General features: G+C 40.0%; 5 protein-coding genes across 5 annotated transcripts; 2 read left to right on the forward strand and 3 right to left on the reverse strand.

Moving 5' to 3' along the window:
• Window positions 1-492: 492 nt before the first annotated feature.
• Window positions 493-2,611, forward strand: LOC115744543 (WAT1-related protein At4g30420-like). The gene is made up of 7 exons (XM_030679776.2): window positions 493-806; window positions 881-934; window positions 1,037-1,153; window positions 1,468-1,699; window positions 1,767-1,925; window positions 2,055-2,206; window positions 2,383-2,611. The coding sequence occupies exons 1-7, from the start codon at window positions 628-630 to the stop codon at window positions 2,609-2,611; spliced, it is 1,122 nt and encodes a 373-aa protein (XP_030535636.1). The 5' UTR covers window positions 493-627.
• A 1,458-nt stretch (window positions 2,612-4,069) lies between these two features.
• On the reverse strand, window positions 4,070-6,169 carry LOC115744605 (tetraspanin-8-like). Its single transcript, XM_030679862.2, has 2 exons — window positions 5,412-6,169; window positions 4,070-4,552 (listed from the first exon to the last, which is right to left on the reverse strand). The coding sequence occupies exons 1-2, from the start codon at window positions 5,916-5,918 to the stop codon at window positions 4,241-4,243; spliced, it is 819 nt and encodes a 272-aa protein (XP_030535722.1). The 5' UTR covers window positions 5,919-6,169; the 3' UTR covers window positions 4,070-4,240.
• Window positions 6,170-8,360: 2,191 nt separating this feature from the next.
• Window positions 8,361-11,757, reverse strand: LOC115744619 (cytochrome c oxidase subunit 6b-2). The gene is made up of 4 exons (XM_030679883.2): window positions 11,601-11,757; window positions 10,153-10,241; window positions 9,988-10,069; window positions 8,361-8,672 (listed from the first exon to the last, which is right to left on the reverse strand). The coding sequence occupies exons 1-4, from the start codon at window positions 11,607-11,609 to the stop codon at window positions 8,619-8,621; spliced, it is 234 nt and encodes a 77-aa protein (XP_030535743.1). The 5' UTR covers window positions 11,610-11,757; the 3' UTR covers window positions 8,361-8,618.
• Window positions 11,758-12,883: 1,126 nt separating this feature from the next.
• LOC115744618 (protein FLX-like 4) lies at window positions 12,884-16,015 on the reverse strand. Its single transcript, XM_030679881.2, has 4 exons — window positions 15,878-16,015; window positions 14,026-14,620; window positions 13,380-13,519; window positions 12,884-13,272 (listed from the first exon to the last, which is right to left on the reverse strand). The coding sequence occupies exons 2-4, from the start codon at window positions 14,583-14,585 to the stop codon at window positions 13,010-13,012; spliced, it is 963 nt and encodes a 320-aa protein (XP_030535741.1). The 5' UTR covers window positions 14,586-14,620; window positions 15,878-16,015; the 3' UTR covers window positions 12,884-13,009.
• A 3,909-nt stretch (window positions 16,016-19,924) lies between these two features.
• LOC115744553 (glycine-rich cell wall structural protein 1) lies at window positions 19,925-20,682 on the forward strand. Its single transcript, XM_030679787.2, has one exon. The coding sequence runs from the start codon at window positions 20,030-20,032 to the stop codon at window positions 20,462-20,464; it is 435 nt and encodes a 144-aa protein (XP_030535647.1). The 5' UTR covers window positions 19,925-20,029; the 3' UTR covers window positions 20,465-20,682.
• Window positions 20,683-22,919: the final 2,237 nt, after the last annotated feature.

Genomic DNA, 22,919 nt, shown 5'->3' on the forward strand with positions numbered 1-22,919 from the left:
AGACAGACATGGATGTGTGTGGCTTCGTCAAGGTGATGTGTACAAATTTTTTGTAGACAAAACATTCAACCGACAATATGGAAAATCACACGATATGATCTGAATAGCGCCTCCCGACAGCCACGCATAGGAAATTTCCTAGTCCTGATCCAACTTTCGTATTGAACGTAGGAATGATTGCATCCTCGGGAGGGAACGAGCTGTCTCTCCTTCACTCTCCACAATCCCTCTTCTTCCAGAAAAGGAACTAAATCGTCTTGGTTTCCCTGTTAATACTTTCCTCTCATGTTCAACTTTCCAAACACGACCTTAATATAAGGAAAGACAGCATTATGCATGAATCATTCTAAATATTGAACAAGTGGCTGTAAAACCTGATGCCATCTTGAGGCAATCCAGATTTTATTGAAAAACACGTTAGGACAGTGTAAATATTGCATCTTCTTCTTTTCCCTCTTGTTTTGTCTCCATGTGCTTACCTTTCTAGGAACATAACAGTCACAACTTTCTCTGTGTCTCCGGTTTGTCAGAAGAGTAAATTCCTTGTTCCACACTGCTTATAATCTGTCAGCCTGTGTGGCTTCAGATTGAGGCTGAGTGATACCATTTGAGAAGACAAGAGAAAGGATGGGTGGTTTTGAGGATTACAAGCCTGTCATGGCCATGTCTGGCCTGCAGTTCGCTTATGCAGCTCTTACTTTGCTCGCTAGAGCTTCTTTTCTACAAGGGGTGAGCCCTAGAGTCTTTGTTGTGTATAGACAAGCCACAGCCACACTTTTCATTTCACCTATTGCCTTCCTAGGGAGGTACTGAACTCTTCTGTGAACTCCCTCTCTATCTCTATCTCTCTAATTTTGAGTTTTTGCAGGGAGTCTCACAGGACTTCACTGGGATGGAAGAGCTTCTCTTTGATATTCTTGGCATCTCTCATTGGGTAAGCTTCCCTCAGAAGTAAGATTATTTAGGTCGTGTCAAATGATATGCTGGTACGTTTCACCTCGAAGATGGTATGATTCATGAGAATGGACATTTGCAGGGTAGCAATCAATCAAAACATTTACTATGAGGGTATGTACTTAGCATCATCGTCGATCGCTAGTGCAACAAACAACGTTATCCCTGCAACCACATTTCTGCTGGCGTCTGCTCTTGGGTAAGTACGCACAACTGTCTTCCGATTATTCTTGAGGAATTCACATAATCAAACTACCAGAAGTAATTTCTCCGCGCGGTCCCTGTAATTGAAGTCAAAACTAATCAAACGCCAAGACCCAAAATAAGCTAATGAAGAACAATTGAACGTTTTCTTGAGCTCGAAGAAATCGAATCGATGACCGATATCTAAACAATGATCACACGCCTCAAAGAAGTACATCGAAACCCGAATGTGGTTATAGGAACATAAGTTCTAATGTAGGAAATCTAATCATTGACATTCCCCATTTCTTTTCTGCTTTAAAACTTGAGAATGGAGAAGGTTAATGGAAGAAGTCTAAGAAGCGTAGCCAAGATATTGGGCACGGCAGTCTGCGTTGGCGGAGCGATTGTTATGGCGTTGCTCAGGGGACCAAAGCTTCTAAACGCAGAGTTCCATCTACGCTCAAGGTCTATTTTTGCTGCTGAAGGTGACAGTTGGTTGCTGGGTTGCGTATTTCTCTTGGGAAGCGCTTGTTGCTGGTCGATTTGGTTGATTCTGCAGGTATTGGACTGTAATCCAACGCAACTCAAATTCATGACACTGAAGTAGCCAATAATTTTCTAATCAGGTCCCAATGTCGGCAAGCCATCCTGACCATCTATCTCTATCGGCTTGGATGTGTTTTATGTCCACAATTCAATGTGCAATCATTACATTATTCCTCGAACAAGATCCTGAAGCATGGAAGATCCATTCCAACCTCGGAATAGCTGCTATTCTATATTCTGTAAGTAACTACATCAAAGCTGTTCATCTCAACATGAGATACCATATAAAATTTGTCATGATTTGAACTATTCCTACGAATTACTGAAGTTTGATGTTCTATTTTCCTTGTTTGGCTCGTTATGAATAGGGAATTGTAGGATCCGGAATTTCTTTCTTCATCCAGTCGTGGTGCATTTCCCAAAGAGGCCCTCTCTTCTCCTCGACGTTCATCCCTCTGAGCACTGTTATCGTAACCATTTTTGCTGCTATATTTCTGCACGAAGAAATATATACTGGAAGGTAGGGTCTTCAATCCTATGTTGGACGGTCAATCCTATGTGTTATGGGGAACAATTTTGCGTATTAAGAATGACTTACTGTTCCATAGGTTGAACTTCATACTTCAGTCTTGAATTTTCAGTCTGATGTACAAATTGAGGATTTCAAAGAAATTGACATACCGGATTCTACTGCAGCCTGGCAGGTGCAATTGCGGTAGTAGCTGGCTTATATTTAGTGCTATGGGGTAAAGCTAATGACGGTGAGATCAATGAACAGACACAGCCCAACCTTCAAATTGATTGTGCTCACATCGTAAAGCCATCTACCAATGAGTCGATACTGGAGAAGCCGTCAAGAGGTAAATGTGATTCATCAGAACCTCTTTTATCAGAAAAATCGTCTGATAAAACAAGCCCTGTCTAGATCGACAAGTTTTTGAATTTCCTTTCTGAACTTAAATAACAGAGTACTTCTTTTCCATTGTCCTTTTGACATTCAGGACTCCAGATGTTGCTTGCTTGTACCAACTATTGAAATGCCAGCAGGGGAATGAAATTGATTTAGTATGGGTGCGTGATTGTAGGGGAAAAAGCACACGAACCACAAACTTTTCATTGGATATTGATCGACAGTAAAATTGTATTGTCTGTTTCTTGACTGCCAAGACTTCGGTGTAAAACAAGACGTAATTCATAAAGTGTGCCGCACTATCGGATCAGCAACAAAATCAGTGACTAACCTTAAGGCCAGTAAGTATTGCGAGAACCAAATCACAGCATGATCAGCCAAATTTTATTACGTTTAACAGATCTGTCAAAAATGACAACAACATTGGTTAGTGCCGTGGCTCTGCCATTGTAGTCACCTTTGAGCCAAAGTTTTCTTTGTGCGGATGGTTACCCCTCAAATACAGAAGAGCTCCTAGACCCAAAAAAAATACAGAAGAGCTCTGTCCAAAGATGGTAAGTGCAATTTCTGAAAATTTGACGAGGCAAAGCGTACCAACATCAATATCATGGGATACGCAGGGATTTAAAACAAGAAGATGTCATTCAGAGATTCGGAAAACAGTGTTGTCTCATCTTTTCTCTCATTCACCAAGCAACCCGATTATCTTTAAGAGCAAAAGAATTCTTTGGGTTTAACCATTATCGAATTAGCATTCCAAGTAACCAGTGGACTGGTTTGACAGGAAAATGCTGATGCAAATGTTCAGCAACCATACCCAAGAGGCTGACTCATGAATGCTTCATCTTTGGTTAAACCCACCTTCTCTGTAAAGTGCTTGCTTATCAATGAAGTTCCAATTTTCATAAACACGTCACTAGCACCTTATAGATAATCTGCTCATGAAAGTCTCCAATCAATTGCTACTCTTAAACCCAATCAACTTGCCTGGTTAGTTTAGCTGCCCCAAAATTGGATAGACCAACCACAACAGAATTTCTCAGCCGACCGTTTCCTCCTTTCTCATTTGTACTCAACCCTTTTCTTTTCTTCTTTTGACCAACCATTTCCGCTCCACCTCACCTACACGTTTACTCTCCTACACGCTTACTTTAATCAAATGAAACCTGGAGGGATGAGCTAAGCTAAAATACCATAGCTTTCATTAAATGAAGACGCCCATTTAAAAAATGGAGTTGACCCAGTGATAAAGAACACATCTCTCTCGAGAAGAACTCGCAGAACAGATCTAGTAACAATAAGCTGTGGCATACCAAAGTCCAGATGCACAAAACCAGCAACACCACTACATCTGCAGTAAGAGCCGCTACCAGTTGTGGCCGCCCACTGCCCTTAATTTCCCTTGCTAAGTGATACACTGTAGGATTAAGGTAGAGCGGCGAAGTGGACATACGAATAAATTCATGGCACGTGAAGTTACCTAACCCAAAATCAATAAAGCAAGAGTAATCACTGAATCCCAAAGATAGGATGTACAGGACCGACTGAATCGAATTGTAGCAGCTGAACAAGAATTAAAAACATAAAAGGCGTCCGCTAATCACTCATGTACACAAGCATGTGATTCAGCTATAGTGTACCATTTCAGTAGGGCCCCTTGTATCTACCATAAGAGTTGTCCTCTCTATTGTTCCTGAAGGCGCAGCAACCCACCGTGTATACAACAATGAGGAAGAGGAGGAATATGATGTTGACCACGGCCACCTTCTTCCAGTCGCTCTTGACATTCTGCAACAGCCCTGCCTTGCACGACTGGCAATTGTAGCACAGAACCTTGGGGTCGTTGTCCCACGCATTACAATCGGGATTGGAGTAGACAGCGCCAGCAGTCTCGTTCCACATGGTCGGGCTCACGTACGTAAAATTGCAGTCATTCGACGGCTTGCAACAACCGGACTGCACATCAAGAAAAAAAGATCATTGGAATGTCATGTTCTGATAGATAAAAACACGTGCAACTAAGTGGCAGAATGAAAACACAAACATGTGTGCGCAAGCTCAGACTCCACAAGTGAGATGCCATCAATTAGAACCACGCTACAGAGTTTGCAAACCCGGTGCTCAAATTTTCAGTGGGTACATTCAATTAGAAGATTGCAGGCAGATGTCTTGATATATTGCAATTGGCCATGGCCTCATTTGACTCACACATATCGAACCACCATATCATAATCAGAACCGCACAATGAATTTGTACATAGCATTCCCAAGGAAATATCTGTAAACCTGTCATGGCATGGTGCATACATAGCATAATGCCCCTAGATTAAAGCACTGAACAGCCACTGCAAAAAGCGACTACCTGGCATTCCTATAGAAAAAAAGGTGCTGGCATTTCTGAAGATGTATCATTGAAGTTCACACAAAGTAATACCCAGAGAAATTTCAAGAGGTAAAAAGTTCATGGTCAGAGCACCTCCATCTTTCTGTGGAAATAGACCTTTGAGGACCAGAAAAAAAGAATGCACAAAGAACTACCTACAGAAAAATTTGATGAATAATTCATCATCTTTGAAAGAGGGAAAAAGAAACAGGAATAAATCCAAAAAGATCAAATCTTTAAACCACAAGTCATGATAATCAAACACGGATAATCACAATCAATCATACACTGGGGTCGGGTCCACGAGGTCAGATCTCAATCAAAGCGACCAAGAGATATCACTATCTCAATTTTCCCATCTTCACGAGAGAACCCAAAAGTCAGAAAGAAAAACAAAGATCCAAAAACAAAGGTGGACAGATCTGAACTCACCTGAAGTGCAGACAAGTGCTCGGTGTAAAACTTCTCGATCGGGTCGCTCAAGTACTTGTCATGAAAGGTCGAGCAGACCTTGCTGTCGCTCAAGCAGCTCCTGATCTTGTTCCAATTCTTGGTGCTGTTCACCCGCTTCTGCAACCAATGCGAGTAATCCCCGAGCCGGTACTCCTTATACCCTCGCTCGCCTAGAGCCTCACCGGCCCCCTTGTTCGTCACGACGAAGGCGAAGACGGTGAAGCAGAACAAGAGGACGATGAGCAAGAACATGACGAGTAGGTAGAGCCAGAGGAGCCAGGACACGCGGCAGCACGCGCCGACGAGGCCGGCGAGGGAGACGATCATGAGGAAGACGCCGAGGGCGATGACCGGCCGCTCGAGGAACTTCTCGCAGTCGGTGCTGGCCCGGTTGGAGAGCCATATGCCGGCGCCGAGGATCGGGATCGAGAGGAGGAAGGTGAGGAGATTGAGGATGCCCACAAGGTTGTTGCTCAGGCGGACCATGATGTCGAAAAAGGCGCGATCTTTGAGATGGGTTTTCTCGAGGGAGCGACTGAGTGAAGTGCGGGGGATTGGAGAGTGGGGCCTTTTTATAATGCTGGTGGCCACGGTGGTGGCGACAGTGCAGAGAGGGTGGGGAGGCGCGGAGGTTACGACGACTGCACGCGGTGGCAATGAAAACGGACGCGGGTGGGCGTGATGACGGTGACGGACGAACGAACGCAAAAGATGGTGGGTGGTTTCGAGCTTCGGAGTGATTTGATTTGATTCAAAGAGGCGTGGACTGCAGGCAGGGAGAGCTTGGAGTCTGGGGTGACTGACGGTGACCAATGAACAAATCACGGCTCCCCGAATTCCAAGAAACGCAGAAGGAAAAGCTCCCTTCCTTTATGCTGCCCGAAAAGGTCAGTACTCAGTAGACGACGTGGGGACCAGCAAAAGGGGCAATGTCTTTATCATCGTTAATCATTGATTAGTGTTAATTATCAAGATATTTAGCAAAGGCGAATCGAGCAGATGATCCAATCCAAATTAATCCATATAATCTGTTCATAACTCATTTATTTTAATGTAAATTTCTCGACTCATATCCGACTCAATCAATATCTGTCCCGACCTATATTATTAAAATATTTTCAGATTTAAACTTGTTTTTATAAATCTTTAAAAATGATTATTTTTTCAAAATATTGTGGACAATTTTTCGAATTTAAGGAAAAAAATCAAAATATAAAAATATTAGTTATATTTATTTATTCTTTTACTTTTCTTTCCTTTTTTTTTTCTGCGAAATCCGACGGGGGTCAACCGTCGGCCGTATTTCGCCAAAAAGAAAAAGAAAGAACAAGAAAAAGGAAAAAAGGAAAAAAAATTAAAAATAATTTGTTTATTCTAACGTATTAGAAAATCCATTTAAGACTCATTAAAATATTAAGTAATCTATTTATGATACATCGTAGCTCGTTGCAACTCAATTATGATCCGCATCATTAAATATGAATTAATTTATAGATCTTAAGCCCATTTTGACACATCTAATATTTAGTTACTTAGTAAGTGTCCTAAACACAAACTTTCTCTACAAGTATTATTCGTCGTGTTATTGCTGAACTTTTCGGTCAAACCTAAAAAGCATATGCGAATCAAGACAATGACCCTTTCTCAAAACTTCGATGGTGCAGCTGGAATATATAACCCGACAAGAAACCGACCTACGCTGTTCTCCAACATGACCAGGCAAATTCTTGAGACATGTGGCGGTTTTCTGACAAACCGGCGTTGGGGGAAGCATTATTACTAATTGCTTCTCCAAGTAGCAGATTAGCTTAATGGTCGAAAGACTCGAAACACGTTCCTCACGCATGCACGAGAACCGGTCTTGAAGAAGTGTTCAATGCCTCAAATCGTTAAGATATTGCTTCCTCCTCGCACAAAATTTAGCAAAGCTAATCCGTGTATTCTTTCTGCTTTCTCTTCTTGATCTTCGGAATCATCGAAAAGAAGGAAGAAGAAGGGAGGCCGCGTTATGCGTTACTGTAAACCTTATTACATTCCACCGTTCGTTTTATGACGGCGAGCATCCAAGATGGCGTTGGTTTTGGACATTTTTCAAAGTCATCTGATTTTGCTCCGTGATGTACTGTGATCGCGTTCACACCGTTGCGAACCAGTCGTCCACTCTGCCTTTCATCTTGAATGAAGCAACCGTTTGGTGAAAATGAGGACAATCGTGCACGTGTTTGACTTTTTCACCTGCCATTGGCCATCGATTAAACCTTCTTTTTGTCCCACGAGAAATAGAAAGAGGTCGTCTAGCTGCTCTTGATTCATTTTATAATGTGAGGAAAAGAAAAGATTATCTCATTAACGTACTTCTCAGACATCGATTGAACAAAAAAAAAAAAATTTCACTTTTGGGATGCATTAATTTAGCTGAAAATCGATAATTGCTTGTGTCGTTCAGAAATTTAATCAACAAAAGATATTTTTTTGACAATTTTTCTTGATGATGAATGCATATTTCGTGTAATCAATTTTGTAGCTCATGAAGATGATTTGCTGGTCATGTTTCTCTCTACAATGGCGTTTTATCTCAAACTAGTTTTACACAAGCAAGAAGCTTGAAGAAGCCATTGCGTACGAGCTGAGTCGGGCGCTCAAATGATGCACATTCCTCCAATCATACTCCGGTTAGTTAGCTTGAGTTAGGTTCTTGGTCAAGTCCTGAAATTTAGCAGGATGAGAAAATAATTCCGCAGTAATATACAAGCACTGGCACCCGTATTCGATCCGAATGATGAGAACATCACCTTGATGCTTCAAATGCATGAAAATAGAATTAGCGAGGAACGGACACATCAACTTTTCCCGACATGCGCAAAGCAGTTAAAACGTAAAATATCTCATGTCGGGCGACAGACACAGCAGTTAAGGTGAGTGGTGTGATTCTAGGCTAAAAACCCCAAACCTGCTAAAGATAGATAAGATAATCTCGACTCGAACAGGAAAGGTAACACATTCAACAAAGACGGATGAACCGTTTGATGAAATCGAAAAAACTTGGGCAAACTCAAAAAGCTCCATTTGATGCCTTATTGTTCTAGAATCAAATCCACATGCGAGAAGGCCAAGTTTCAGAAACAAACATAACAATTTGCACGTCCATGACCAATAAGGGTCAAACTGAATGCCCAAAGTCTGAAATTAGAGAGGCCCCGGGAAAACCCCATTCTCCCTCTGCTCATTCCACCTGTCAACCTACAATCAAGATAAGCATAGAGGCGATTACAAACTGAATATGATGCATAGTAAGGCACCATCACTCGAACATCTGTTTATGACTAAACAACCTAAGAGAAGTTGGTCCGGGTAACATAAAACCAACCCAATCTGCAGCATCATGTTCCTAATATCTCTAGAAAAGATGAGATCACAGATGAGATGCAACAACAAAACAGGTGTGGGTAGGCGCATTTTAAAATTGATTGTGAGACACTCCGAAAGTGGTAATTGGTTCACGCTTAGTTGAGCTGATGAGAACAAATATTTGTTCTTAAGCCCTCTAATTTTGCACATCTGTATGGAGAGGGTGGGTGGCCTAACTAGAATTTGTGATGAGAAGTGCCATCCAATGAAATGCATTGTGCAGAGATCAAAACCTCATTATCCTTGCCAGAAGCAAAATTCTTTAATAGCAAGCTTGACTGACTAAGGAGGCAAACAATGGGTTATTAAAAACAGTAAAATCCCCCAAAATACAGTTCTATACTGAAGTTCAGATGTACATCACAAATATGAAAATGCAAGAAGTCTACAATGACTGCGACGTCTGACATGAGTCTACTTCTGAAACAAACAAATCCGAAAGCTTCAGTGTTTTTCCAAAATTTAACACGTGACCAAGGAGAGAGTTTCTTTTATTTAAGTTTCTGGATACTTTTGTCCCTGCACTTTCACGTTTTTCCATATCAAGTCCCTGTACTTATAACTTATCTAATCAAGTCCTACTTTCACAAACTTTCTAATCCAGTCCCTTCAACACCAAATCCGACCAAATTCAGCTGAAATAGCCATCGGACAACACCAAAATACAGTGGGGACAAAACAAGCAGATCCCGAGGTGGACATCTGGCAAAACTTAGCCAATGGAGACATCTTGGAAGTATGATTGCATAATTTTAGCCAATGTAGACGCCCATGTAGACATCCATATTCAAAAAATTTATCCACCTCATATTATGAGGTTGGCCAATCGGCATGCCAGCTAGATTTGGTCGGATTTGGTGTCAGCGGGACTTGATAAGAAATTTGTGAAAGTACAAGGAATTAACTAGACACACTAAAAGTACACGGACTAGACTAGACAAAAGCGTGAAAGCACAAGGACAACAAGTAAAAATTTTCCTTAGCTTTCTCCTCATCATGCAAAATCAGTGTAACAAATGTGAATTTTTCAAGGACCAACTTTGCCCGCACTAACTGCATGCCCCATTGCCATATGGAAGCTCACTCAAAGCCACGGACATAAAACAAAGCCAATATCTGTGCTAAAATAGAAGAAGCAGACACTCACCCATTCCCCAGGGCACAAGGAACGATAGTATTTGGCAAATTTCTCGCATTCACGAGACTCTTCGCCTTTTGCTGCAACGCACCTGCAGAAGAGGAACGACCACATAGTATTAGTGCCTCACAAACTCAATGGTACAATTATCAAAACCGTCAAAACTGAACGTACCTATGGAATTCAATGTAGCGAGTGAAGCAATGTCTGCTCTGGTTTGTTGTAGGGAATCGAAAATCAGCTGGTGCTGTTTTCAGTTCAATCTAGCACAAAAGACAGCTCATTCAAATAATGATCATAGGATGTTAGTCATAGAATGAGCAAGTTGTCTTGAAAGTAGAAGGGAAGAGTATTGAGCAAAGGGCTAAAACCATGATTTTTAGAACAGGGACTAGGGGCTCCAGGAGCCTGTTTCTTTGAAAACAAAAATCAACAATTACCAAGAAAGGATGTGTCGGACACATTGGAAAGAAAATTTGGCCAACAAAATTAGCACACAGAAAACAGATTTGCAGGACGAGAATACGAAAACGAGCATCATTAACAAATCTTAATAGTTTTTCATTGCCAAGATAAAAATCATGGGTTGTCATGACAGATTATTCTATGGCAAAAAGTAAGAGCCACCAAATTGTCTATTTATTGGGACAGAATCAGGTTACACAGTAGCACTAATAAAGTTATGTCGCCTCCAATGCATATTTTGGCATCAAAAAGCAATTTTGAAACATGAAAGAAGGTTCTTAAATCAATAACTTCCATGCAGAACTCTTATAAATGATAATCTAAGGAAATCGATCAAATCATTAACAATCCTCCATTTTCATATGAAATGAACTCCAAACAAGCAGACTGCTTTAAAATACACGTCCCAATGCACAGTGCATGAGAGAGTCGCCTCAAATGGTTTCCACGTAGTTCTTCCCTAATGTTGAACTTCTACCATTTCCTGCACTGTCCAGGTCACCAATGTTCCTCTAGATTCCCCATCCGACATGCTCTACGCAAATGATACAGCCTATCTAAGATCATACTGAACGGTACTGATTCAGAGTTACAATTGCCCGCACAATATGACCATGTGCAACAAATTTCACCCATAGCAATAAACTCACATTACGAAGTCATACTAAAGGCACTACCTCTATCCAGCATATCCCCGTCAGAACTCATTAGCCTTACTCATCTTCATCTTCAAAAGGTCAACACAATTCTCTTGGTACAGCAATTTCTCGACCAAACACCGACCCAATTCATAAAGGCAAGAAATTTTCCTCATCCAATCAATTGGACAACTCAGAGTCGGCGTCCCCTTTAAGCGGGAAAGCCACAAATATTTGACATCCTCCCCCAATCGTCCTCGCACCATTAAAATCCTAAAATATCATGAAACAGCTTGGCAAAAAAAAAAAAGACTATCTTTTTCATCATAATCTCCTTGTCTCTGACTTGATCGCACATTCAAACCTGTTCGCAGACTGCTCAACGGCCGACCTTTACGACGGCCGTATTTTTTTTCCCGAATTTTACCTCTTCGCTATATTTTGCGGAAATACAATAGAAACCAAGAAAGTGTAAGAAAGAACATTCGAATCAAACGAAGAGAGCGAGAGAGATCGTACATCCGCCATGAGTGATCTGGAAGAAAGCTTAAGCGTCGCACAGATCCACGCGCAGAGACGATCAAAGCTGGGATTTTTGTTTGTGCTCCTTTGTTTCCGTTTCGGATGAGACTGTCAGGAAAACCAAATGGCTCGCTCTTTGCCACTGGGAAGCACACCTTCCAATTAGCATTCGCCACGTGTGACCACGTAGATGAAGTCCAACAACAAGAAGCCCAATTTCTGGGCCGAAGAGCAAGCCCATTTTAAGAGGTTCATTGGTTTTCGGGAAAATGACACCGTTTATGGATTTTAATTCCGCGCCTAATGTCATCTCAAGATTTTTAATTTATTTCGATATGCTCCCTGATAAATTAGTAATTATTCAATGTGGTCCTTCCGTTTGCTCCAACACTAAATTATACGTTTTTAAAAATTAATAAGTGGACACATTCATAATTTTTTTCATCTACTTTAAAAAGAAAAAGTTAGGGCGTTGATATCTCCATCGTTATTGGTGACGGGAATTATTATATCTTGATTTAAAGTGAATATTTTACTTGGATAATTTGTGTGTAGCTTCTTCTCTTTTTTTGTTGCTCAAACTTAACGGATTAAAAGTAATATCGGCATATTCTTTTAATTTGAATTACCATGAGGATATCATTGGACAGAATTTATCATATAATCTAAATACTAAATTGAATATTTACAAATAGGTCAAGGACCACAATCAACAAATTAAAATTCGAGGACAAAATTGCACATTAAATCAACATTCATGAACCATATGTGCCATTTTCCCTTTTCATACAGGATAGTATTGATAACAGCCAACTATCAGAGTGGTCAACACAGTTCAGGAGATAAATTTTGGCACTTCTCTTGGTTCACAGCTCTACCCAAATCACAACTGCCCTTCACCGAATTCCACCTTGCTGGGTTAATTCTTAATGCAGAAGCCTGGCGAAGACCATCGGTGTGCTTCTGATAAGGTGAAGAACGGTTGGGTTTCTCTGCCAACAATAGCGTTGCAAAGTGAAGACGATCTTGATGCAGTCATTGTTGAGAGCAGGAACTTCATTGGCGCATTGACCAGCTGCAATGAAATTGCAAAGTAAGGGTGGCGCTACCGCGAGAAGAAGTCGCGTGAACTAGTGGAGAGTGGAGAGAAGCTTTCTTTGGATGGTGGTTTTGAAAGGTTGTCCAGTAGGAGAATCAAGCAACGAGTGGTTTCAGAACTATAGTATAGACCAAAGTCTGCAAGAGAGAGAGAGAGCGCGACAGACAATGGCATGAGACTGTTTACCCTGAAAGATCGAGGTATCAAAACATCTAGTATACTACTATACATAACGTCATGTCCAACATGTGCAAGACCATTCAAGAAGCTTTATCGAACATTTGAAGGCATATCATATCCATGTTTTTCATCTCCCAGCGAGGGAAGGGTCATATGTGCCTGCCCAGCCAACACCACTACTTGCACTAGCAATCGTCGCACCACCCGCCCCACCGCCAGAAACTGCACCGCTGCTCCCACTGTGTGGAATGGCTCTTGCTCCAGCAGCCCGAGGACCTATTTGGCCATGATGAGCTCCGGAACCATCAACATAGGGGCTGCCACTTTGCAGTCGGGCCACATTCGAGGGACCTGGGTTTGAAAGGCCAACACCACCCTGGGGGTTTGATGCTTTGTTATATATAAACGACAAAGATTTGTTAGGTGGAGCATATGGAAATTCTGGAAGAACATGAAGACATATAATCACCCCATTCAACAAAGGCAAGACTACTAACCATATGTCATCTTCTCAGCATACACAACATCGACACGCAACTTCTCTACTTCTCTTGCCATTGAAATCAAATTCTGCTCCATCGCTTGCATTTGCCGTACTTTCTCTATGTTCAAACTCTTCTCATACTCGAATGTAGTGCTACAGATGGAAGGAGAATACAACTATCAGTAAGATCCAGAAATTGCTAAACGTTGTCTCTAGGATACATCAGTCCTATTATTTACACTCATATCGACAAGATGCACATGTCATATTGGCCAACCTGATCTGTTAAGAACGGACTTCAGATAAAATTCTCATCATGCAGAACACAAATGGAAAGTAATGAATGAAAGAACAACCTCTAATAAGATAGTAATACAGCAAATTCATGGAAAAGAACATAGACTTAATTTTTTAATATTTTTACCCTTTCTTCAACAACCAAAAGTGCCTATTAGTCCATTTTAGTCTCTACTAATACGTGTATCAAACAGAAAGGGTGAATTGATCTACAGGGAAGGTGTCCACTCTTTATACTTGTCATTACTCGCTTATATTCAGCAGCACTCAAAATTACCGATAAGTACTTGTTAGCCTGAAATTGTGATCTTCATATAACGGAAAAGACGTCATTCCAAATCCGTCACAAACTGATGACTCACCATAGTCTCTGGTGTTCTCGCATCAAGCCATCCAGTTCAGCGTGCAAATGGAGCAAGCTCTCGGCATCAAGCATTGTTTTATTCAGCTCCTCTTTTGCCCATTGAATTTGCACAATCAGCTCTTTTCTCGCGGCAACTAAGCTTTGTGCCTCTTTGTGGGCATTATGTAGGTCGTTTCTCACACTCTCCCCTGCTCTTATGTCTGCTTCGAATTTTGCAATCTTGTCCAGCAACACCCTCATTTGGATGTCACTTTCAGTCTGGATGCTTTTGATATGTGCCTTAAGCTGTCGTACCTCCTGTTGAGCAGCAACAAGCTCCTGCCTTAAAGCTACATGCGTGGTGGCCAATCTATGATTTTCTCTGGCAAGTTGATCAATTTCTGCACCCTGGGCCAGAATGTTATTTTCCAAAAGGCCGAGGGAAGGAGGTAATGGTTCCAATGGACGATTGCTAGCAGGTAGAGGAACTAAGCCAGGATATGGGCCATGCCGCATTAAACCTGGTGCTTGACTAGATCGTCCATCCAGGGATGTTCGAGGATGTTTCCTTGAAGACATTCTGTAAAGTTCTGATGGTTCTATCACAGGAATTCCTGAATAAACATGTACATGTTAAAGACAATTTGCAAGTAAAAGAACTCCACTGAGCCATAGGACAGCAGACATAGCAATCAGGCCACCATCTGCAACCCTCAGAGGAGAGAACAGTATTAAGAAAGCTTCATTTACTTGAGACAGGACATTATTTATTGCCTCTAATCTTTAGTAGATAAAGATTGTGTAGCAACCTACTAATGTCACTTAAACAGTCTGCAGCACAGAAGCTAAATAAGAAAAGAATCACCTAATAGCTACAATATCTTCCAAAGGCCAAGAAATTCTGTGGATGCTCTTCCCTTTGATATCTTCTCAGCTCAAGACTCTGACTGAGCCAACTATCCAGCTATTCAAGAGCCCATGCATAAAAAAAAACCAAACATATGAATGCTTGGAGGATAAATTAGTAGGCTTGCCCTGGTATGCCATTGATTGACCAGGTGCCACCCAAGATCTATTATCAATTCAGCACCACCGTTTAGCATGTTTCCGCCAAAAGCATAATCCCGATGATCATAATGAACAACAGTAGTATAATATTTGTTTGCTAACAGTAGTGGCAAGCTGAGTGATATTTCGCAATGATAAAGCAACAGAAGCATATTCATTGCTAAAGCATTTGCATTGCATTTGCATTCTCAGAAATCTAGAAAAAGGTCACAATCAGAAACAAGCTGAAGTATCCGGCCCTCATAAAAGATTCGGTGTTTTAGATCCAAGAGTATGCTATCTTAGTCACGACAAAGACAAGGTGGTAAAAGGGTTTCCACCAAATGTTCCTTTTGCAATGTGGAACATCCATGATGAAGCCAAGTTGAAAATCATACCAAAACCAGTACTCGTATTCAACATAAACCCATCAGAAGTTAGAACTCATCGATCCTATCAATCTTCAACACGGGAATCTCAACCCAATGCAATCCACTGAGCAAATTCTCAATAAGCCAAACGGCTTAATTCTTATAAAGCCAAAAACTTTAACCATGAAATTCAAGTTACAGCAAAGCGTCGCCCTACCGATCAAGCTAAAAGGCAGTAAGATAATTGGAAACAGAAGAAAATGAAAACCGAAGCTTTCGTTGCCATTGTATCCTATTCGATTTATGTGAATGTCCATCAAGATCGGAGCTTTACGATTATCCCTTCTCTGTTTCTTCCTCATTTTTCCTCTCCGTTAATTTTACATCCATACTTACGTCGAAACCAAGCAGGTAAAAGTACGAACACCCAAGTCAAGCATACCGAGATCTTACCTCCGCCATGAGTGAAAGCTCGAGAGAGCCTCGCACAGATGCTGACGCCGGGAGGATCAAATTCAAAGCCGGGTTCTTTTTCTTTCGGGGAGCATCCGCATCTGAAGAGCAAAGACTTGATAGTTGATACTACGGAGTACGGGCTCAGTTTCGCATTACCTTGAAACACTGAGGCCTGACAAGCCCATGAAAGACATGGGGAGTAGTGAGATACTTAGAAAAATGGAAGGGCAATTTGTTTTTGTACTGTAGATACAGTATACACTGGACTCGAGCGTCAAGTAGGAGTAGACGACACAATGATTAATGTAAATAAAAAAAAAATCACTTCAGTCTTGAATAAAAAAAATAGAGGGATAACAGCACAAACGGTCCATAAATTTCGGTTCAATATGCAATGTCATCCATAAACTTTTAGTTTGTCCTTGAACTTTGGCCCAATGTGCAGTGCCGCCTTTAAATTTTTAGCTTGTTCAATGTGGTCCCTAGACTATTAGTACATGTTCAACGTAGCTTTTACGTTATATCAAAATGTTTAAAAGTCCAAAGACTACATTAAACAAATTAAAAGTTCAGAGATTATATTACACATTGAATCAAAATTTAAGGATCATAATGAACAAATTAAAAATTCAAAGACGACATTGCATATTAAGCTAAAATTTATTGGCTGTTGCGTCATTTTTCCAAATATATAAGCTCTCTAATCATGTACGATGAGTTTTGTTGTCAACACGTATCCCAGAACTTGTTTTGTTTGTTTATACTATGGCGATTGTGTTTGTTCGATACGATTGTAGAACGGATTGACGCGAGCCATTTGTTTGATGATGAATAGAACTTTATATTCTCAATTGGTAATAGACTTACATGACGTTATGTGTATGAACACGATTTTTCACGCATAGTCTCTTTAATGAATTTCACTACAAAGAAGGGTGTATTTGTTTCAAGGAAGATTTTATGATAAAAATCAAATATTTTTCATGAAAATCAAATTCAACGAAAACAGCTAATTTTTTTTATTTGTTTAGTGATTTAGGGAAAGTGACTTTCTTCTTCCCATAAGGGGAAGTCGTTTTTCCACAATTTAAGCTTATTTTTTTTAGTCCATGAAAAACGTTTTCTATAGATCAATTTGCTTTCCGTCATCCAGACACCAAAAAAGTCAAACAATAATTTCTTGAAGACAATTTTCCTTCGAACACATCGAGTGAAAAAAAGAAAAACACTTTCGACGAATTAGTTTCCTGGACTTTCACGAGTGCGGTTAATCGAAAATGACCAGTCAATGAAAAAAACATTTATGGTCAAAAAAATATATGCATGCTTAAAGTTAGGAAAATCAATTTCCTACTTTGAAAAGGGAAAAACATCTTCTTGAATAAGGATTTCCAAGAAAACATTTTCATTTATGATAAAGTTTTCGCCGAAGCAAAGGCATCATAATTGAACTCGAAACAATTTTGTGATCTATTTCCTTTTTATATAAGAAGATTTTGGCAGCGAGTCCTCTAAGGGAATTTGTTACGCATTTGAAAAAACAACGACTCTTATCATTTTTAAAGTACTTTTTCTAGCGTTATGATCAATCGATGCATGGCCAATAAGAGTAATTCTTTATGAGTTATGGTTAACAAGTGTCCCATAAAGCACTTCGTTCAGTGTCCTATTTGAAATATGTTGATGTTTTAATTGCGAAAGATTTACCTATAACTTTCAACCTCTTTTCGAAAAAAAAAATTACTAAAAAGGCCATAAATATATGAGTTAATATTACGTAAAATCCGAAGTTGGAACGCTCACAATAAATTTAACCCAAACTATTTTTTGACCACAAAAAAACTCAAATTGGAACACATGTGACAAATTTATCTTAAATATTTTTTTTATCAACAAAAATCTCAAATTGGTACATCTGTAACAAGTTTTTCCAAAACTATTTTTTTAATCACCAAAAATCTCGAACTTGTATACTTGTGACAAATTTACCTCCATCAGTTTCGATTAATTTTATCATCTTGTTGAGTTAGATGACACATGTTAATTAACGGATGTACCGATTTGGGGTTTTTACCCTCTATTTGTCAAAAGTGTATTAGTTTGGATTTTTTTTTTTGTGATATTAATTTAATTTAATAAAACTAATAGAGAGTAAATTTTTCATAAGCATATCAGTTTAAGATTTTTGGCTGTCCAAAAATTAGTTTGGGATAATTTATCACGAGTGTCCCAATTTAGGATAAATTTGTCATAAGTGTACCGGTTTAGGTTTTATTATGACAAAAAAAAAAAATGGGGTGAGGTTGTCACGGGTTTACCAGTTTGGAATTTTCCGTGGTACTAACCCTAAATTTATTGCACTTTTGTCATTTTGGTTCTAAACCTTTTAATTGTGTTAATTGAGTCTATCCAGTCAATTTTGTTCGAAATCCGTCGACGTTGTTATGGGGCGCTCTACGCGGCATAACCAAGATCGACACGAACAATTTTCTAATGTTTTAATTATTTTTTGAATTTTTAATGTATTTATTATATTCTTTTTCTTTTCTTTTTCATTTTCCTTATCTTCTCTTTTGCTTCTTTTCTTTCTTTATTTTTTATTTATTGTGACTAGTGAGGGTCGTTAGCCTTATCCAAATCTGAGCAAGGCCAGCGTGGTCATGGGTGAGGCCTCAAACCATCGCGGCCGCCGACGAGGCCGCCTTGCCTAGATTTGGTGAGGTTCGCCTCGCGCAGATATGGGGGAGACTGGGTGAGGGCCCAACGACCCTCGTTTGCCACAGTAAAAAAGTACATGAGGAAAAGAGGACAAAAGAAAAAAATAATAAAAATGTTCAAAAAAAATATTGTAAGAAGTTCACCATGTATGACACAAAGTGTTCATGTTAGCAATTTCCAGCCAAAATTGATTACATAAACTCAATTGACAAAACGTGAAAAGGTTTAGAACTCAATTGACATAATTGAAAAGTGTAGGACTTTGACACAAATACAATATGTTTAAGACTTTTTTGGTCATTTTCCCCCATTTTCATAATCTAAATTTGGATGTAGAAGGATGCCAATCCACCTTGGTCCCGAGTTCCTTGTGGGAGAGTCATCATGTTGCAACTTGGAGAAACATAGTCTAATAATATGTCTATCGTGTATAGATATAGAACTTACGAAAGATTTAAGTTATTCCAAGAAACATTTGGCTCAACGTGCTAACTACCGGGAAACTATGGGAAAAGGACTTAGCTGGTCCTAAACCTGTTGTATAGATGCCGATTCAAATATAAATTTTCTATTTCATCAATTTTGTCATAAACTTTTGTGCGAAATAATAACATGGTTTTTTCAACCAATTTTCACAAGCGATTGCTGCCTTGGCAGTGCGCCAAGTGGAAAGACCGACGATCATTGAATCGTCGCGTCCATGATTTCCGGCAAAAATTAAGAACAACGACTACATTGGAATTTTGCACGAGCAAAATTGAAAAGTTTAAGATTGAATTGGCATCCACGCAATAAATTTAGGACTAATTGGACAAATTTCTCAACAAACAATAATAAGCTTGGGAAAAGAAAGTCCTCCTAGATGCAAAGGGGCAATTCTGCAGTTAACTCTGTCACCATCTCTTATTCCAAGCGTTGACATTCCAAAAGTATTTAACACAATTTTAGTGCATCTCCAATCCTTCTTGTCAATGCATCATGCTTTTATCAATTTTTTGCATATACTTATTGCGAGCTTATGTATCATGCTTCCACTATGCTTTGTGGGGAGCAAATGGATCGGTTGCACGCACCATCCAAAATCCAAAACTTAGGACCATATATTATATGACTGGCACATCTCCATCAAACACAAGGCCTTCTTGGCCACAGAATTTGGCCAGCTGAACTCCAAATTACCATCACCAACCACAAAAAATGATGAAGCAATCCGCACGCTCTCTCCACTTTCTTCATTGCTGCTCTCTCCACGCGTACTCTCGCTTTAAAGTGCTCCACCATTCATGCCATGCGAACTTCTCTTTTTGTTGCTATATATTAGCAGTGACCTCTCCCAACATAGCTTGAGCAGTTGGTACAAAAACATAGTAAAACAGTGCGTTTGAGTCCCATTAGGATTCCCAGGAAAATTGTCTCATTTGGGTCTTGGCAATGGCTGGTTTCAAGGGTTTACCCCTCGGGGTGTTGCTTGTTTCCGCTCTGTTCATGTTGTCCGAAAGTAGGGTGGCGAGGAAGGACCTTGGCCTGGACCTTGGGCTTGGAAACTTGGGGGTTGGTGTTGGTGCTGGTGTCGGGATAGGCATTGGGCTAGGGGGTGGTGGAAGCGGCTCGGGAGCGGGCGCCGGGTCAGGTTCCGGTTCTGGATCCGGGTCTAGTTCGGGATCAGGGTCGGCGTCTTCATCAGGTTCAGGGTCGGGCTCTGGAGCTGGATCTGAAGCTGGTTCATATGCTGGGTCTCATGCGGGGTCTCGGGCAGGGTCAGGATCAGGATCTGGTGCTGGGTCCGAAGCTGGATCATACGCTGGTTCCTATGCGGGGTCTAGGGCCGGGTCCGGATCAGGAGGCTACCAAGGGCAGGGAAAATAAGCATGTGGTGTCTTGTTATAGAATCATCTCAATCACAAACCGAAAAATTGTAATGGCACGATTACACCTATGAATAAACAAGTAATGTGCTGAGTGTGTTGGTGGTGGGTAATCACTTGATATATTTCATGTATTGTGAACCAGTTTCTAGGGTTTGATCTTAGTGTCTCCATCTTGCTTTGATTCAAAGAATATTAATAACCATTAATGTTATTCATGGATGATCGTATCGAAGCGCAATTAAAGTGAATTACAATAGGTTTAAGACTTTTTTAATTGGTCGAGTCAAATAAGATTTCTGCTTATAGCTTAGGCAGAAGACTAATTGGAGCCAATCGAACGATAACCCAGAGATACAGATTATAAATTAAACTGGAACAGAAAGAACTTGAGGCAGATGAACTTCAATATTCTTAGTGAAATCGCTAAACCAAATGGACTTCTTGCCTTCCCCTGGGCTGAAGTCCCTGATAATCACAAGCCGAGTAGGATCGGGAAAAATGACATTGCCATCGAGAACGGGACATTCTCGCTATGCCGATGTTCATCGATGCGTACGTCGAAGCAGATGCTAGAGATCGACATTGCTCGAGCCGAAGATCAGTATTCGTCTGATACATGTTTCTGGTGCATTCTGGGCCCGAAACCATTGCAACCGTCACAGAAGATAGCTTTCAGGCAAGCTAAATGTGACTCAAGAGAGAGCACACGCTGTACTTTTTGCTCGTATCCATTTTATGAAATACTCATGACAATTAGCTATACTTAGGCATTTTATTGCTCGATTTTTTCACTCATAAACTGTAATACTCCTGGTCCAGTAATGAGAATAATCATATAATCAAGTATAATGATTTCAAATTGATTATTATCTTCAACATGGATTATAATTTGGAAAAAACCTTATTAACACTCATACAAGAATTCTAATATTTTTTTCTATCCAAAGGAAATTTTCATTTCACTTCAAAATACAGAAAAATGCTATGAGCATAAGATGCAATGTCCTTTGTTTTTTTTTTTTTTTATAACCGAGGTGTCCGGGCCGGATTGCGTGCACCTCAACTATTTCTCGGAGGAGACTAAAACAGCAACCCGCACGCACCTCAACTACAACTATTTTTCAGAGGAGACTAGAATAGCAACCCGCGCGCACCTCAACTATTTTTCAGAGGAGACTAGAATAGCAACCCACTGCCATGACCCCCTATTTAAATCACAAATGCTCAGCTGGGGAATCGAACCCGAGACTAGTGCGCCTAACCACACAATCTCAAGTGCGTCCTAACCAACTGAGCCACCCATGGGTGAGTTCCTTTGCTAATCAAGGACAAGATAAAAAGGAGAAAATCCGATAAATTAGTACACTCATGCAACGCATATGAAAGTATAGATGAATTCGTATATTTTGCTAATCATATAGATCTCTCAATTCTAGGACAAGTTTTCAAAGCGTGAGAGTCGAATTCCACACCTATGATACTAGCGTCGCCATCCCTTAATCCCTTTATCAGCCGGGCTGCATGCCTATTGGATAGTTTATTTTATTTAGACATAGAAAGATCGAGCATGTTTTCTTTTGGCAAATAGAGAAATTTTAATTAAGTTTGTGATGTCAAAAGTATTTGGAACAAGCCTCAAATTGGAAAGTTAATAAAAAAGAAGAAGATGAAGTGTTTATAGAGACAAAAGTTAGTAGGCTTCCTTGTATCTTTGAGGGCAATAATGATCTCTACAAAGATGATTATATGCCTAAAGAACGCCACAAATTATACAATTTTTCTGTCTTCTCTCTTAACTTTTCTAACAAGAGAAAACCATCAAGCGTGGTGAATGAATCAATGTAATTTATTGTGCTATATGTATGGAAAAGAGGGAGCCCGACCAGATCTCCATGGGGAGATAACATGTGCTCCAAAGCAGGCAGCAAATCTGAGAAAAAGATTTCAGCATCTACAAACCGGCAGAAAAAGGTGCATCGTTAGATGAAAACTTGATTAATTTCCCATCTTAATGCTAATCTGTTAATTAACTAATCTGTTTCTCTATTTTTCTATTCTTTTTTATCCTCATAATAGAAAAAGAACAAAAATATGTTTGTGCACGTCCGTTCATTTTTCTACTCTCGAGAACAAATAAGTGGCTAGAGAATATATTTGGAAAAGAAATAAGAAATAAAAAAAATAGCTTTTTTGTTTTCGAGAACTAAAAGATAAATAATATCATTTCAGAGAAATAGGCTCAGAGAGTAACCCGACCCAAGTCGCACATACCTAAGTCGCCGTGGTCGGGCCCGATCTGAATAAAAAATCAGTAAAAAAATTTGGGTAGGATAGAGTCGGTTCTGGTATTTTTTACACCCATACTAACTATTACGTTGGATTTTCTGATGGCATCTTAGAATATCTTGATCAGTTAAGTCCTTACAAAAGTCCAATTTTATGCAAACATGTCA

This window comes from Rhodamnia argentea, chromosome 4, assembly GCF_020921035.1.
Source record: "Rhodamnia argentea isolate NSW1041297 chromosome 4, ASM2092103v1, whole genome shotgun sequence".
Lineage (NCBI taxonomy): Eukaryota > Viridiplantae > Streptophyta > Magnoliopsida > Myrtales > Myrtaceae > Rhodamnia > Rhodamnia argentea.